The sequence below is a fragment of the Macaca fascicularis genome, chromosome 13, assembly GCF_037993035.2.
Source record: "Macaca fascicularis isolate 582-1 chromosome 13, T2T-MFA8v1.1".
Taxonomy (NCBI): Eukaryota; Metazoa; Chordata; class Mammalia; order Primates; family Cercopithecidae; genus Macaca; species Macaca fascicularis.
The window spans coordinates 22,376,692-22,394,641 of record NC_088387.1 but is presented as its reverse complement, the minus strand read 5'-3'; the positions used below and the strand labels follow the sequence as shown (position 1 = coordinate 22,394,641).

At 37.4% G+C, this 17,950-nt stretch overlaps 1 protein-coding gene across 9 annotated transcripts in view; it reads right to left on the bottom strand.

The window, feature by feature from the left end:
- EIF2AK3 (eukaryotic translation initiation factor 2 alpha kinase 3) overlaps positions 1-17,950 on the bottom strand; it is an 81,544-nt gene that overhangs the window by 27,433 nt on the left and 36,161 nt on the right. For 4 of the 9 annotated variants that reach the window (XR_012422072.1, XM_005575342.3, XM_045368915.2 and 1 more), the window contains 8 exons: positions 15,689-15,822; positions 13,195-13,429; positions 12,819-12,981; positions 10,944-11,084; positions 10,164-10,286; positions 8,019-8,239; positions 5,600-5,712; positions 1,734-1,856 (listed from right to left, as the gene is read on the bottom strand). Coding sequence is in view for 8 of the 9 variants with exons in the window: in XM_005575342.3 (XP_005575399.3) it covers positions 1,734-1,856; positions 5,600-5,712; positions 8,019-8,239; positions 10,164-10,286; positions 10,944-11,084; positions 12,819-12,981; positions 13,195-13,429; positions 15,689-15,822 (1,253 nt within the window). In the remaining variant the exon portion in view is untranslated. Of the gene's footprint in view, positions 1-1,733; positions 1,857-2,658; positions 2,839-5,599; positions 5,713-8,018; positions 8,240-10,163; positions 10,287-10,943; positions 11,085-12,818; positions 12,982-13,194; positions 13,430-15,688; positions 15,823-16,336; positions 16,533-17,950 lie in introns of those variants that run through there. The other 5 variants (XM_074011294.1, XM_074011296.1, XM_074011293.1 and 2 more) reach the window with 4 other exon arrangements.

Sequence of the window (17,950 nt, the reverse complement as noted above, 5' to 3'; positions counted from 1 at the left end):
ACATATGAATATTTAAACTACTCAAAAGTTATTTACCAAAAGGAAAAAATTAGTTCCCTAGTACCCAAACCACCCAACTCCTGTCCTTACCAGACAGGAATTTGAAAAAACTGCGACTACCAGATATGACAACAGCACAACAATTAGCGTGCATTTAATCTAGAATTAACAAGAGGCCAGGCACAGTGGCTCACACCTGCAATCCCAGCACTTTGGGAGGGCAAGGCAAGTGGATCATTTGAGGTCAGGAGTTTGAGACCAGCCTGGCCAACACGGTGAAATACTGTCTCTACTAAAAATACAAAAATTAGCTGGGCATGGTGGTGCATGCTTGTAATCCCAGCAGTTTGGGAGGCCAAGGCAGGTGGATCACCTGAGGTCAGGAGTGAAACACCATCTCTACCAAAATACAAAATTAGGCTGGGTATGGTGGTGCATGTCTGTAATCCCAGCTACTCGGAAGGCTGAAGCATGAGAATCACTTGAACCAGGGAGGCAGAGGTTGCAGAGAGCCGAGACTGTGCAATCTGCACTCCAGCCTGGGTGACAGAGTGAGACCCTGTCTCAAAAAAAAAAAAAAAAAAAAAAGAGAAGAAAAAAAAAAAAAGCAACAAGAGCCTTCTACATAGTTAGAATAAAACGTATTGCTGGAAGCCTATCATCTTAAGCATCACACTGTTCTGAGCCAGAAATCACACTTCTAGGAATCTATCCTAAGGAAACAGAAATTGTCAAAATGTACATAAAAAGATGAATATTGCAAAGTTTTTTTTTTATGGTAAAGTTATTTCTAATTGTTACAAATTAGAAACCACATTGTTTAACAATAAGAAATGGTTAAACAAAATATAGCACGTGTATTAAATGGACTATTACCAAGCCATAAAATACTTTAAATATACTTTAGGATTCTAATAAAAATTTGTTTTTTTTTTGAGATGGAGTCTCGCTCTGTCGCCCAGGCTGGAGTGCAGTGGCGCGATCTCAGCTCACTGCAAGCTCCACCTCCCAGATTCACGCCATTCTCCTGCCTCAGCCTCCCGAGTAGCTGGGACTACTGGTGCCCGCCACCACGCCTGGCTAATTTTTTTGTATTTTTAGTAGAGACGGGGTTTCACTGCATTTGCCAGGATGGTCTGGATCTCCTGACCTTGTGATCCGCCCGCCTTGGCCTCCCAAAGTGCTGGGATTACAGGCATGAGCCACCGCGCCCAGCCAAAATACTCTTAATAACATGAAAAACATAGAGGATATGAAGAAGAAAGCAACAGACAAAACTGTACAGTACTGGCAACTGGCTACCAGTTAGGTAAATTTATGACCAGAAAACAAAATCAAAAGGATATACTCTAAAGTGCTAATAATAGTTATTACCGGATAGAGACAATATAATTCAAATGTTTTTGTTCTAGTACTTTTCCTTATTTACACAAAAATATAGAATATTTTAAAATGCTGCAATTTATTGAAGTCTAGTTATTATAAGCCACTAAATGAAAGTCCTGAGTTAATAATAAAAAACAAGGGCATATTTTAAAAGTAGATAGAAAGCAACCTATATAGATAACAACTTTTAGACAGCTGGTTAATTGGCAGCACTTAGAACCTAAGATTTGAAAGGTCTGAAACTGTGTTTTCTATGGTGTTTACAGAGTACAGTAAGAAGGATATTTTACCCATGAGATTAGATCACACTGTGCTGATTTCAATTTACTAAAGGTACCACCCATTACCTATTGGGCAGACGGATCCTCTTGATAGCATAATTGCAGTCATCTACTTTGTTTTTAGCTTCAAAAACAACTCCAAAGCCACCACGTCCCAGGCACTGAATTGGCTCAAAATCAGTTAGATATCTTTAAAAAGAGGTAAAATTTATAAAGGTTTGCAATAGTTCTAAATTTTGTGGTAAGGTGAAAATCAGTTCAATCTTATGACACATAAAAATGTATAAACTCATAGAACTCATCTTAATAAATAGTATAATTTGATTAACGCATTTTTAGTTCTTCTGTTTGTATAAATGAAGCAAACACATTCTTACATTTCCGAGAAAAAAATTAAAAATAAAAAAGATGTGTTTAATTGGGAATCACTTGTTCTTACAGCTATTGCACCACTGATGTGTGCTGTCCAATACTTCCTATCATCTACCAAAATATCATATTCCTAATTCTCGTATCTTTTACATTCTGTAACATTTTGTACTCAATTACAGAAAATGTGGTTTTATCTTAGCTAATTACCTGTAAATTTTATGGGAAAAATTTAATCAATCCTATTTTACCCAGGTACTATTTTAGCCATAAATCTTCCTAGGAACCAAAGCTGACATGGGTTGGGTTGCCTCATGAGTCAGTGTACTTACCACTGGAGGTACCAAGTCAGACAGAAGCCAACTCACCATCTGTCACTCACAGGGGCCTCCACTAAGCAGGCTTTTTCTCCCTTTAGTGCTGACTTCACTGACCTGCACTGTACAATCCAGTCAATTTGCACCATGCTCTCTCACAATTCAAGGTTTTGCTTCTGCTGTCTGCTCCACTGGGATGGCCTTCCTCTGTGCGCTTAATGAACCCTATTCTTCTTTCATTCTGCTCGTCTCACCACCTCTGTAAGGCTTTCTTAGACTCCTGTCTCAACATTCCCATAACACTCTTCACACAATACTTTGAAGTATTTAAACTTAACCTTAATTTTTTGCAATTATTTGTAAGCCGCTCCCTTCTCCCACCGCCACTGTATTGTGGGGGCCGTGAATGCAGAAAACCATTCTTGTTTCTCTTTGTATTTCCAAAGGGTGGGCACTACTTGACAAACCGAAAGTCTAACAAACGTCTGTTGAATAAATGCATGAATTAATAAATGAATAAATTAGATTATGTCTGATATCCCTTATAAGGGTAAGTTAATTACTTTATGACTTACATACTTATTAATTTAGTAGTTGCCTCAGCTGGTTAAAGCATGGAATTAAGGAGAAGCAATAGATTTCAACGTTCCATGGGCCAATTCCTTTCATAGAAAATGAAGAGTAATAATCTGTATTCCTAAAAATAGCCAGTCAAGGTACCTCAGTACAAATCAATCTCCCCAAATGCAAAAGCCCACAAAGTTCATATCCTACTCCTGGAGGGCCAACTGAATTATCTTCCTATATTAAGGAAAACACCTATATAAAAATGGATTATCTTCTAAAAAGAGTAACACCCTTATGTTATTACAGACCCTAGAAATGTAAGTATCATCTTGCCTAAGTTGTCAGCTGATAAATGACAGAGGTGGGATTTGAACTCATGACTGAATGCAGAGATTATATTCTTAACAGTGCTTAGAACATCGTTGCCACCTAAAAACATTAGGTATTCTATAGAACTCCCATACAAAAAAAAAAAAAAGACTCAAGAGCTGCATTCTTCATATTGAATAAAGTTAAAGAAAAACTGACTTAAGTCTAATTCAGTTTTGAGTATATTATTCTAATTTTCTTGACAACAGCCTGACAAATACATCTTTATTCATGATACCGCATTTATTCTACTCCCCAAACCTCATCTCTACTTGCCGAACTCTCACAATTTAAAATTCAGTTCAAATATGACTTCACTTATGATGCCCTCCTAGATCATCACAGATTTAGTGATTTGGTTCATGACTTTCTTCTTATATGTTTGTTTTACCCAGTAGTATCTTTCCCATAGACTTTAAGTTTCTCCAGGATAGGAGTGGTCTTTTAATTCTCCCAAAGCCTGAATTATTGTCCTGCACACAGCTGTTCAGAATAAATGTTTAATGAACAATGAATGACTTCAGTAGTAGACTACCTCGTGGGAGTTGTTGGATTCTTTATTCTTTCTCTCACTGCCTGCTGGTGTTGACAGTCACTGACATATTAGTATTTTTATTAGCAAGGGTATTAAAGTAGCCTTTAGCATTTGTTAATCACCTAGTAAATTTTGCTTTGTTTGTGAAATTGACTGGTTTTACCTGCTCCCCATCATCCTGAAGCAGCTGGTTTGATAGAAAGGTAGAATGGCCTTTTGAAGACTCCATTACACTGCCAGGTAGGTGCCTTGCAGGGCTAGGGGAAGGTTCTCCAGAAAGCTGTATATGCTCTGAATCAGTGTCTAATATATTGTAGCATGGTTTCTCCCATAGCCAGTATGTACAGGTCCAGGGATCAAGGAATGGAAATGGGAGTGGCATCACCCACCATTACCCCCTAGTGATCTATTAGCAACATTTTTGCTTCCTGTTCCTGTGAACTTATGTTTGGCTGGCCTAGAGGTCTTCGTCTAAGAGAGAGGAACACTTCCACCAGGAGATACAACAGCAACTTTGAACTCCTCATGCCTTTGAATCAACAAAGAAGACAGCTACTGTGCTGGCTGGGTGACTGATCCTGACTACCAAGGGGAAACTGGAGTATTGCTTCACAGTGGAGGTGTAAGAAAGAGTAGGTCTGGAACACATGAAATCCCTTAGGGATCTCTTTGTATCATCGTGCCTTGTGATTAAAATCAATGGAAAACTGTAACAATTCAATCCAGGCAGAACTACCAGTCTCCCAAGACCCTTCAGGACTGTGGATTTGGGTCACCAAATAAAGAATTACAACCAGCTGAGGTGTTCTCTGATGGGAAAGGGAATATGGGATAGACAGGGGAAGAAGGTACTTATAAATACCAGCTGTGACCACATGACAGGTGGCAAAAATGAGGACTGTAATTATCACAAGTATTTCCTTAATTTGTTGTGAATATGCTTGTGCATCTCTATCTATATAGAAGTAGATATATATAGATATATGCCTATGTATAAGGTATATATGCACATCTTGCCGTTTCTGTTTCCTTGGAGGGCCCTAATATACATATTTATCTATTATTTTCAATCTTTTCTGCCATAAAATCATTACCCTAGATATTAAGCAGTATAGTCCCACGTCTTTTCCTTGTCCCCATATCACTAAAGTGATAAGAAGTATGCTATCAAGACAAAGAGAAAAGTAGGTATAATCCATGTAATATGAAAAATAGACCATGACACCATTTATAGTTACCACAATGCATCAAAGGTTACATTTTATACTTGAGAGATTGTAATAGCTTCTCTACTTTTATTTTACTTTTATTTAAACTGCCTACTTTTAGCTAATCCATCTCCCCCTTCTGCTTTTAAAAACTATCTGTTCTATTAGTGTTTTTCCCTATATTTCTACTTCCTATTACAGATAAAACAATGAAAATAAATGAGGATTCAGAAACATGTGGAGACTTATATCACATCTTATAAACATAGTAATTATTATCTGGTACTATAAATGCTAATCCTAGTACATAGTAGGCCCTAAATAACTAAGTTACTTGAATAAGAACTTAATTTGGTAGCTGAAATTCTAAACTCCTGTAACACTCTATTTTTATCTTTCTTAGGGTATATACCACTTTTAATACATTTAAGTTACTTGAATTTATTTATTTATTGAGGGTTAAGTCTACGTTTTACTTTTCTAGGTATCTACACATTAAAAAATTTAAACAAGATCTTAGGTCATTTCTTCTTTGATTCAAATGGCTGTATTTTATAAGACTCTTACCGTGATACATATCCAGAGTTTTTTATGTCATTCCAGTTACTGTCATTGGCTTCACCACTTACAGAATCATATTTATTTTCAGTTTGACACTGAGTTTCAGACTCCTTCCTTTGCTGATAAGGTGAAAAACAAAATCACTACAAAGTACAAAGCTGAACTGAAGTTAGCTAACGATTTTGGTTATAAAATAAACAACACTGAAAGATACACAAGTAGCATCAAGAAAAATAAAAGCATTATGAAAACAAAATGCAGCATTTTGCTTTATTACAAAAGAAAAAAACTTTATCTTCCCATTGCTATCCCTCCAGTATTTGAGGGGATTTTGTTTCTTTATAATGTGGGTATGTCATATGTACAGCATGATATATAACTAGATATAAAGAGAAAGACAGTGCACACATGTAAGCATAAACGCAAACTCCTGGGCAAGACTAGAGTGATTTCTTTTGACAAAATGAGGTAGGAAAAAAAGCAAACAAACAAAAAACCCAATAACAATAACAACAAAAAAAAACTAGAGTGATTTCTTTCCCAACCAATTTCACAAATTGCATTAAAAATGCTTTTAATAACAGGAAATTAAATTAGGCAATGTTTCTTTACCAACATCTCCTAAAATATTTTTTAGAGGATATTAATAATTATTATGGTCAAATGGGGGCACTGTGGGCCACCTGTTTAGTCACTGATTCTTTCAACATATCTTTACTGAGCTCCAATTATGTGCCAGGCACTGTGTAAGGGGCTAAGGAGATGGTGGTAAACAGTGTAGACTAGTCCTTGTCCTTAAGAATGTTCAGTCTAGGCCAGGTGTGGTGGCCCATGCCTGTAATCCCAACACTGTGGGAAGCGGAGGCGAGCAGATTACTTGAGGCCAGGAGTTTGAGACCAGCCTGACCAACATGACAAAACCCCCATCTCTACAAAAAATACAAAAATTAGCGAGGTGTGGTGGCACATGCCAATAGTTTCAGCTACTTGGGAGGCTGAAGCACAAGAATTGCTTGAACCTGGGAGGCGGAGGTTGCAGTGAGCCAAAATTGTGCCACTGCACTCCAGCTTCAGTGACAGAGTGAGAAGAGTGAGACCCTGTCTCTGAAAAAAAAAAAAAAAAAAAAAAAAAAAGAATGTACAGTCTAGAGGTAGAGAGAGAAATTAGGAATTACCTATTAAATATTTTAGTAAATACTCTAGTAAGGGGAGTACAGAGCGTAAACACAGGCAGGAAATCTAACTCAGAAATAGGAGGTTAAAGATGACTTCCCAGGGGGGCATGTCAACTAATTTCAAACTAAGAGATATTACCTGGGAGTTAATTATTTGAGAGGGAAGGGAGAGGAGGTAGGGAACAAGGTTCCAAGGCAAGGTTAGACAGATGAGCACTACCAGGCTCAGCGAGAGCATGGTCTACAGGGAAGACTGAAAGAAGCTCAGTCTAGTGGCTGAGCATGGCGGAGGGGAGGAAGGGATTAGGGTACCAGTGAAGGACGGGACATGAGCAGCCAGGGTATGAATCATTCAGAATCTTGCATGTTCTAAGGAGGTTGGACTTGAGCCTAACAACAATGGGGAGAAAGGTCAGGTATTAGAGGTTTTTAAGCCCAGAAATGCAGCTAGAGTTAGGGTGTAGAGAACGGACTGCAGAAAGCCTCAGGACTAGGGGCACAGAGGCCAGTTAGAGGCTATTTCAGTGATTCAGGAGAGGTGTGATGATGGTATTTGTGCTGGGGAAATGAAAACTGACACATAGAAGAAGAAAAATATGAAGATATCTAGGAGGAAGGATTTGACAGAACTTGGTGACTGACAAGGGAGAGAAAAATGATTCACGGCTTTGGTGACTGCATATGGCAGTACATTTCTTTGAGAGAGAAAAATGCTAGAATAGGCTGGGGAGGGGAATGGGAGTGGAAATCAGGACAGTCTGAGATATGGCTCATTTGAAGTGCCTGTGTAGCACTTACTAGATAGCTGTTCCAGAGAAACAGATTTGGGAACCATTAGTATATAAGAAGATTGGAGCTGGGAAAGTAGGGAAGACCATCCAAGGAGAGTTTGTGGGATGAACAGTGAAAAGAGGGAGCCCTGAGGAATACCAACAATACTGAGAGGATGAGAAAGATCAGGTCCTGAAGCATCCACATCACACCCAAGGAGACCAGGAGAGCATGGTGTCAAGGAAGTCAGGCAAGAAAGGTCAAAGGGAGATGCTCAACAGTGTCAAATACAAAGAGGTTCAGTTAGATAAGGACTGAAAAATGTCCATTACATTTAACACAAGGAAGATCACTGAGACCTTTGGCAAGAGTAGCTTTGGTGGAGCAGTAGGGATGGAAGCCAGACTGCCATGGTTGAGAAGCAAATGGGAGGTGGGGAAGTGGAAACCAGAGAGTAAGCAACCATGATTCTTACTTACCCTGTGAGGATGAGGGTGGAAAAGCCTGCGCACAATAAACGTTGTTGCTATGATACAAAACAAAATCGTTGCAACTATTTCTTTCCACCAGTGTAAGAGGAGAACAGGATCCTTTTTGCGGATATTCTTGTTGTAATTTGGGTTGTCGAGGAATCTGACTGTAATCTGTGTGCTTCGTTTGTTCCTTTCCCTCTTGTAGTACGGTAGATAATAACCATTATCTTCAAATAGAAACATTAAAATGGTTTTTTTTAAAAGGCAATCGAAAATAGGCCCATCTTTAACTATTACAATTTATCTATTTTCCTATGACTGATCACACTAATTCCTTTTGTCTGTCTTCTTTAACATATTTTAAACATCATAATTTGTCTCATTTTTCTCCAGTAAATAGACATTTTCCTTTATCCTATAAGCATACTAAATTTTCTTTATATTAAGTAATAATATCAGAAACAATCTTAAGGGCTACTCCATTCATAACCTCATTAATAATTCAATTATTTAAATACAAGAATTAATACTCAATCTTCCTTCAGGGTATTTTTAGCTTTCCTTTTGCTTGGTTATCAATAAAATACCAAATTTTACCACCAATCATTCTTCACAAAATGAAAGGAAAACATCCATGCTGTTTGGTTCACTTTAGGCTGCCAAAATGAGTCTGCCCCAGAAAAATAGCCTGTCTTTTTTTGTCTTCCATTTTGTACTATGTGCTCAGATTACACAATTCTCTTTTACCTTGTCTTTTTTTATTTTTATTTTTTGAGACAGGGTTTTGCTCTGTTGCCCAGGCTGGAGTGCAGTGATCTTGCCTCACTGCAACCTCCATCTCCTGGACTCAGGTGATCCTCCTGCCTCAGCCTCCTGAGTAGCTGGGACTACAGACGTGTACCACAATGCCTGGCTAATTTTTGTATTTTTAGTAAAGACGGGGTTTCACCATGTTGGCCAGGCTGGTCTTGAACTCCTGACCTCAAGTGATCCGCCAGCCTCGGCCTCCCAAAGGGCTGGGATTACAGGCATGAGCCACTGCGCCCAGCCTACCTTGTCTTTTGATCAATATCAAGATAAAGGGGCCGGGCGCGGTGGCTCACACCTGTAATCCAGGCACTTTGAGAGGCCGAGGCGGGTGGATCATGAGGTCAGGAATTTGAGACCAGCCTAGCCAATATGGTGAAACCCCGTCTCTACTAAAAATACAAAAATTAGCTGGGCATGGTGGCGGGCGCCTGTAGTCCCAGCTACTTGGGAGAATGAGGTAAAAGAATCGCTTGAACCCAGGAGGCGGAGGTTGTAGTGAGCCGAGATCGTGCCACCGCACTCCAGCCTGGGTGACAGAGCGAGACTCCGTCTCAAAAAAAAAAAAAAAAAAAAAAAAGAAAAAGATAAAGGCTGCTGTTTCTAGTTCAGAGCTGTTTTTTCATTTGTTTTTTAATCAATTTAACTTATATAATAACTTTCCAGTGCTAACATCTAGGGTAACTGATGAGGAGTCTTTGTGTTTACCTGATACAAATTTGAGGACTTGTTAATTACACAACTTTTTAAAAGGCTTTCATACCTGAATATATCCTAACTTCAAAAAATTGCTTACTAAATAGAAATGTATTTCATGCCAAATTTCACCTATTCTTGACTTTTGCATTAATTTCTCTTGTCTGAGTAAGAAATTAAAATAACCTACTTGTGCATCATTTTCATGTGGTTTTATGAAAAACACATTTTCTTCATTATACAGGCTACTATACAGCCTACATAATATAGGCTGATAAAGAAGAGCTAATAACGAGAACCAATGTTTATTGACACTATGTGACACGCATGATGTTAACTGAGATTTTGCATGCATTATCTCATTTAGGCCTCACAACAACTTAATACATAGATATTAGGATTATTATTCTAATTTTACAGATAAAGAAAGTGAGACACAGGGAGTTAGATGTGCCCAATCTAGTATGTGGCAAACATGGGATCTGAACCCCGGCAACCTAACTTTGAAGCTTGTATACTTAGTAATAATTCATGAAATTGTCTCCCAAGATATTTTATTTTCTATATTCTAATCGACTTTTCTTCATTTGAATTCTATTAATTAATTTCAAATTAAAAAATAAAATAAATCTCAGTATTTTCACTTACCATATGGATACTGCAAGATTGAAAGTGCGCCATTACTATATTCTTCATGAGAAAACTTATCATTACTAAGACATTTGTCAAATTCATCAGATCCTACCAAGACAGGAGTTCTGGAAGGAGAATCTAAAATAAAATAATTATTTTATTAATAATAATATTTCTTAAATCTTATCTGTTATGACTTGAATAAAAAGGCATGTGCTCATTAATTGAATAAACTGATATTCAACCATAATTCAGTTCAAACATATAAGTTAAACAAATGGCCCAGGACTCTTGCCTTTGAAAAGCACACAGTCTTACAGAGAATCTGAGTCATTTAAATAAACAATTAAAATATGACATGATATATGTAGTAAAAAACACGTACAAGGTATAGAAAGATAATGAAAGAAGTAGGTGCCCAGTATTTGATTTCTATTCATTCATGTCTCAAAGAATATGATGTGCTAGCCAGAGAACTTTTGCCTAAATGGTCTTAATATAAATACATTAAGAGTTAAATGTTACTTTGGCATGGTCAGCGAATGATTAAGAGTTTTTCTAAGTTGTATAGAGAAATATTTTATTAACACTTTTATAGAAGCAACTGCTGCTTCCAAGAAATAATGCCCTAAATGATAATAAAAATTCATTATTAACATCTGAAATACCATGATGGTTTACCAATAAAAGTATATAACAGTTCTTATCTCTGCAGTATTCAAAACTAGGGCAAAGACAGTCAGGATTAGGTCTCTGAACGCTAATGGTATTTAGAAAAGTTTACAATTCACTTACGAATTAAGGGTTTCCATTTGATTGTTGGCAAAGGAATAATTGCGTTTTCATTATTGACAGATTCCAAAGCCTTGGGACTTGTAGGAAACTTTTCCGAAATTCTGACTGATGACTGCAGATAAAGCTGGCCTCTATACATTCCTGAATCAACCAGAACATTGTCAATTATGCATTGATTTTTTAAAAAAGGTTTTTAATTAAATAAAATTCATTAATTCCAGTTATTTCTACATATACTACAGAACTCTTGTCAAAGAAGAAACATGCTTGAAGCATTCAAAGATAAACTCAACAGATATTCAACAAAAACAGGGAGGGAAAGTTACACACAAGGTCCATATGATATTTCTCATTGAATAATAGCACCTTTTCAGTAACACAGGAAAACTGTTCCAGTAGAAAAATTCAAAGACAGGAAGTCACTGTACTCTCACAAAACAAACAGCTTAGGCTAAGTAACTTTCCCAAGAAAGTTTACCTAAATTCTAGAAATATTGCTAACAATTCAGTTAAATACTATCAAAATACACATGACAATTAACAACATACAAATTCAACATACAAATAACAAATACAAATAACAACATACAAATTCTTGCTTTGCTTTGCATTCAAACCGACAGGTGGGTGGCACATTGTCAGAGCTTAAAGAATTTTATAAGTATTTGATGACAGACTAATTCAAATAATTAGATTCAAGAGTTTTCAAAATTTATAATATTAAAGGCTTTCAATTGCCCAGAAGCACACCAGAATTTTATTTTTTAGATCAGTTGTATAGATGCACTGATAAAAAAGAAATAAACCTAATCTTAAAGAGGGGAGGGGCACAAACTAATAAGGATGCAAATACAAATATAGGAAATTATAGACTTTGAGGATATATAACTAGCTATATAAGTATATTTTATATGTAATTACATATAAATAATTATATATGTAATTACATATATGTAATTACATATAAATAATTATATATGTAATACATATATGTAATTACATATAAACAATTATATATATATAAACAGATAGAGTGTTGTCCTGTCACCCAGGCAGGAGTGCAGTGACATGATTATAGTTTGGGGTAGCCTCTAACTCCAGAGGTCAAGCGATCCTCATATATAAACAGATAGAGTGTTGTCCTGTCACCCAGGCAGGAGTGCAGTGACATGATTATAGTTTGGGGTAGCCTCTAACTCCAGGGGTCAAGAGATCCTCCCATCTCAGCCTCTGGAGTAGCTAGGATTACAGGTGCATGGCACCATTCTTGGGCTAATGAGTAATTTGAAATCATGTTATATAATGAGAATATTTCTAAGCCTTTCTAATATAGATCTCAGAGAAAAAGAATATGTGACAGTAATTAAAAATTTCAGAATTGGGCTGGGTGCGGTGGCTCACGCCTGTAATCCCAGCACTTTGGGAGGCTGAGGTGGGCGGATCACCTGAGGTCAGGTGCACTATATTCTGGCCAATGTGGTGAAATCCCATCTCTACTAAAAATACAAAAATTAGCTGGGCATGGTGGCAGGTGCCTGTAATCCCAGCTACTCAGGAGGCTGAGGCAGGAGAATCGCTTGAACCCAGGAGGCAGAGGTTGTGGTGAGCAGAGATCATACCATCGCACTCTAGCCTGGACAACAAGAGTGAAACTCCATCTCCAACAAAACAAAACAAAACAACAAATTTCAGAATTGGACAAATGGAAAAGTAGCAGGAATGGAAATCAAAGTATAACTCTTAAGGGCAACCTAAATCAGAGATGATATTAGGATTTAAAACTACTACAGGCACTCCTGAAGTAGGAAGGAACAGTGTAAGAAGACAATCTAGATGTCAATGTATACTATCGTTAGATAAGATACATTTACTCACCCAAGTAAACACTGTTTTCTGTGGCTCCTCTGGCAGCTTCTACAATGTCTTCTTCATCTTCTAAAACATCATCATTAGATGTATAACTTGTATCATCAAAAAGACTGATGGGAATGACTTTCCCATCCTTAAGTAACCAGGCAGATGCAATTGGAGTACAAAACTAAACAAAAATGGAAAAAAGGTCTTAAATAATTCAAGCAGTAGTTATGTAGTTCCAACCCATAAAATACCATTTAAAATCACAAATTTCTAAAAGCACAGAGAACAAGCTGAGAGCCCCAAGTAGTAGTAATTTCGTTCCACCCGATCAATAAGTTTGGTCAGACTGGGAGAGGAAGAACCATATTTACAAATCCTCAGTGATGTTAGGTACCTGGTACTCCCATTCCAGATGTCCTCCCTTCTTACTGAATGCCATAACTTTCCAGTCAGCAACCGAAACCTTTATCACTATGTCCATTATGGCAGCTTCCTGTTCTTCCACATCTGAAATAATTTTAGACTCTTCTGTGTTCTCATTGGGCTTAAAGGTGCTTTCAATAAATCCGGCTCTCGTTTCCATGTCTGGAATATACCGAAGTTCAAAGTGGCCAACACTGAAATTCCACCTTAAATTTATAAAGGTGTGTTTTAGAAATTTACATTTAAATAAAGGGACAAAATAATATAGAATTCTTCTAGATTGAAGAAGCAAATACTAAAATTATGTGATGAGAAAAAGAACAAGTCAACGTAACCTTCTGGAAAAGAGTGCTCCACTGATTCACGCCACAAGAGGGCCCACAAGAACTTTGTTCTGACCCTTCAGACACAATGGTTTTGAGGGTTGTGGACTGACTGATGTGTCCCTTACAACAGCTAAGGGACAGATTTTCTCTCAAAAATTTACAAATGTTTGTACTTCTACATCAGAGTGATTTTCCCAAAACACATCAATGTCACCTTAAAATGAGGTAGCACACAGTCTGCCTTACCTCTTGATTAAAGGCAGGATACATTTCATTTAACTACAGCAAAATTATGCCCTCATAAACCACTGTAAAAGTCAAGATGAATGAACCAGTCTTAAATTCACACTAAAACATGGCCTCAAAAAGGCAATGTGATCCAGGATACCAAACCTGTGAAGGTCATACCTCCTCAGCCCCAATCTTGGATCTCCACTGAACAAGATGTGGCAAGTCATTTACCCTTTCCTAAGTAAGTTTCAGTAGTTTTATCCATAAAGTGGCAGTAATAAGGTTTCCTCTATAATTAGTAAATTGAAAAATCACTCAACTACTGAGAGTATAGTGTCTTATCACTTAGATATAAAAGGGCATAGTTAAGAATTCTGACATTTATGGAAATAATTATATTTTAAAGAATCATGGATCTTAGAAACCCAGATCCTTCCTATTCTGGTAACTCAAAATTCTGTTAAGTTGGACATCTGCTGCTATGGTAGCTGAGCTCCCAGTAAGCACTCAAACACTTAAAAAACAAAATCCAGTCAGGATAAAGAAGGTCAAGTTGTCTGCAAATGCAAAGCCCTATTCATAGTCCAAAGTTGAAAGAATAAACTGAGCATTCTTAACTGAGTTTGAGAAAACAGTTTTCAGGAAAAGAAACTGAATTACATTGCATTGGATCAGAGAAAACCCTAAAGTCTGGTTCATTTTCAAAAGATAAAGATGGAATCTAAAGTTATTTTTACTATATAGGCAATTTGAAACTTAAATATTAGGTTTAAAAAAAATCAAGCATTTGATGTAGGATCAACATATCCAATCTAGGTATCACATTTTTTAATCACATATTTAAATATAAAAATTACATAAGGGCATTCATTATTTAAAGAAGGGAACAGAAAGGAATTAGGCTAAAGAAATGTTTTAATAGTTCAAGAAAATTGAGTAAAATTATTTTTTTAAAATTGGGATAATCAGACAAACTATGAAACTACCTACTAGACATAATTAGAGAGTCAAATAGGTTCAAGCTCAAAGAAACACATCAATTTTCTCTTAGCATCTTTCTGTATTCAAAGAACTTCGAGGGATGAGATTGCTATAAAAAATATCATTAGGCCGGGTGCTGTGGCTCACACCTGAAATCCCAGCACTTTGGGAGGCTGAGGTGGGTGGATCACCTAAGGCTGGGAGTTCGAGACCAGTCTAACCAATGTGGAGAAACCCCATCTCTACTAAAAATACAAAATTAGCCAGGCATGGTGGCACATGCCTATAATCCCAGCTACTTGGGAGGCTAAGGCAGGAGAATCGCTTGAACCTGGTAGGCAGATACTGTGGTGAGCTAAGATCATGCCATTGCACTCCAGCCTAGGCAACAAGAGTGAAACTCTGTCTCAAAAAAAAAAAAAAAAAAAAAAATCATTAACCTGAGACTAAACTAATAAATAGTCGTCATATGAGAACCCCTGTGGTTACCACATCCTGAAGCATATGGTGAGAAGTTCAGTTCAGAATTTGTTAATAAACATGAAATCATTTTTATTTTAGGGCCCACATTGGATCACCTGACGTTGGGAGTTTGACACCAGCCTGGCCAACATGGTGAAATCCCATCTCTACTAAAAATACAAAAATTAGCTGGGTGTGGTGGCACGTGCCTGTAATCCCAGGTACTCGGGAGGCTAAGGCAGGAGAATCGCTTGAACCCAGGAGGCGGAGGCTGCAGTGAGCCAATATCGCGCCACTGCACTCAAGCCTGGGTGACAGAGCAAGACTCCATCTCAAAAAAAAAAAGAATAATATGCTTTTAAGGCAACAAACTAGTCAAAAATTTCCAAAAACAGAAGTCTGATAAATTTTGGTATTAGGTGTATTTCTAAACAATACCAACAGCAATACTATCTGAATACACACTTCTCATTGCCACTGCGAGGTCCGACAGCTCTAACAGTTTTCTGGGTACGCTGTACAAGCAGGATGTCTTCCTCTTGTTCCATTTCATCACTATCCCATTGGCGACAACCCAGAGCTGAACAGATATACCTCACCTGAAAAGACAAAATTAGACACAAAATTAGTAAAAGGATAAACTCATAAGAGATCAGAGATATTAAAGGAATCTATAATTTTTAAAAAGTGAAAGGAAACTAAGGAAATGTGTATGAAGTACTCAAGTAATAAGAAGCATCAGTTAGATTACTAACTCCTAAAATGAGTTATTTAGAACAACGACAGTACCAATGAATATTTATTTCAGGGACTGATTTTAAGGATTTACGTAATTTTAGCCTTACTTTGGAGAATTTCCATGGAATATACAAGAAGAAATGGATAGCTACTTGTGATAGCTTTTCTACAATATCATTAATAAAACTTCAGGTGAGTTTAAAAACAAAAAATCAACCTTAGAGTTTCCGTATAACAAAAGTGTTTGGTTTTTAAAAATTTGAAGCTTTTCTGAGAGCTTTTTGTATTCAAAAGTAACTCCCTCAAGTTTTCACTAAAAGAAAAAAGGAAGACTTAATATGATCCAAACTAAAATCCTCATGAAAAGAAGCATACCTTCTACAATACCAGAATTATGTAGCAGCACATCAAATCAGAAAACCAGGTGATCGGGTTCAATCCTGTTGTTTACAGATGAGACTACCGAAGTAAACAGAGATTGAAGTGCTTTGCTCAAAAAACGGCCAGATAGGATGGCATGGCCTCCTCAATACAATGCAGATGCAGGTGGGTGGAGAAGGCAGAAAAGCATCTGCAAGAGCAAGAAAGTGCTATGGGCCTAACACTTAGATAAGGAATTGTTAAAGTTGAAAAACTCAAGAGTAAAAAGACCACGTTTCTATTCTTCCTTATTTTAGTCCAAGTCTGTATATAAACCGTTTACATGTCAAGGTGTTAAAGGGTTACAAAGATTTTTATTTTTTACCTTTTTAGAAAGGATGTTTTTATTTATTTATTTATTTATTTTTATTTTATTTATTTATTTTTTTGAGACGGAGTCTTGCTCTGTGGCCCAGGCTGGAGTGCAGTGGCGCGATCTCGGCTCACTGCAAGCTCCACCTCCCGGGTTCACGCCAGTCTCCTGCCTCAGCCTCCCGAGTAGTTGGGACCACAGGCACCCACCACCATGCCTGGCTAATTACTTATTTATTTTTGTTATTTTTTAATGGAGTCTATTATCTATTTATGTCATTATTATTTTTAATGATGTCTCACTCTGTTGCACAGGTTGTAGTACAGTGGTGTGATCTCAGTTCGCTGCAACCTCCACCTCCCAGGTTCAAGTGATTCTCATACCTCAGCTTCCTGAGTAGCTGGGACTACAGGCCGCAGGCGTGCGTGTGCCACCATCCCCAGCTATTTTTTTTTATTTTTAGTAGAGATGGGGTTTCCCATGTTGGCCAGGCTGGTCTCAAACTCCTGGCCTCAAGTGATCCACCCACCTTGGCCTCCCAAAGTGGTAGGATTACAAGTGTGAGCCACTGTGCCTGGTTGAAAGGATGTTTTTAATTAGTTACTCTTGATAATGGATTTATAAGACCCAACCTTAGAAGCAGATTATATTACGATTATATCCTAAGAGCTAATGTTGGAGAAAGTCTAGGTTATTAACAGCATGACTTTGTTGTCAGATAGATCTAAGTTAAATGTGACCCTGGAAGTTTCTGAATCTTTTAAAGTCTCAGTTTCTTCATCTGTAAAATGAGTATAAACTTTCTTCTTGGATCACCTTATTATAGGATCAAACCCTATAAATGAGTAGTGTCAATTATTCTTATCATTAGGATTACTATTAATCTTTAGAAGGTTCTTCATCTGTCAAAATGTAAAAAAAAAAAAAAAAAATTACACTTAGGAAGACTGTGAGGATTGCAAAATAATGTATAAAAAAAAGCACCTGAGGCTGGGCGCGGTGGCTCCTGCTTATAATCCCAGCACTTTGGGAGGCTGAGGTGGGTAGATCACTTAAGGCCAGAAGCTGGAGACCAGCCTGGCCAACACGGTAAAACCCTGTCTTTACTAAAAATACAAAAATTAGCCAGGCATGGTGGCACGTGCCTGTAATCCCAGCTACTCAGGAGGCTGAGGCACAAGAATCACTTGAACCCACTTGAACCTGAGGGGGTGTGAAATGGGGTGGGGGGTGGGGATTGCCATAAACTGAGATCA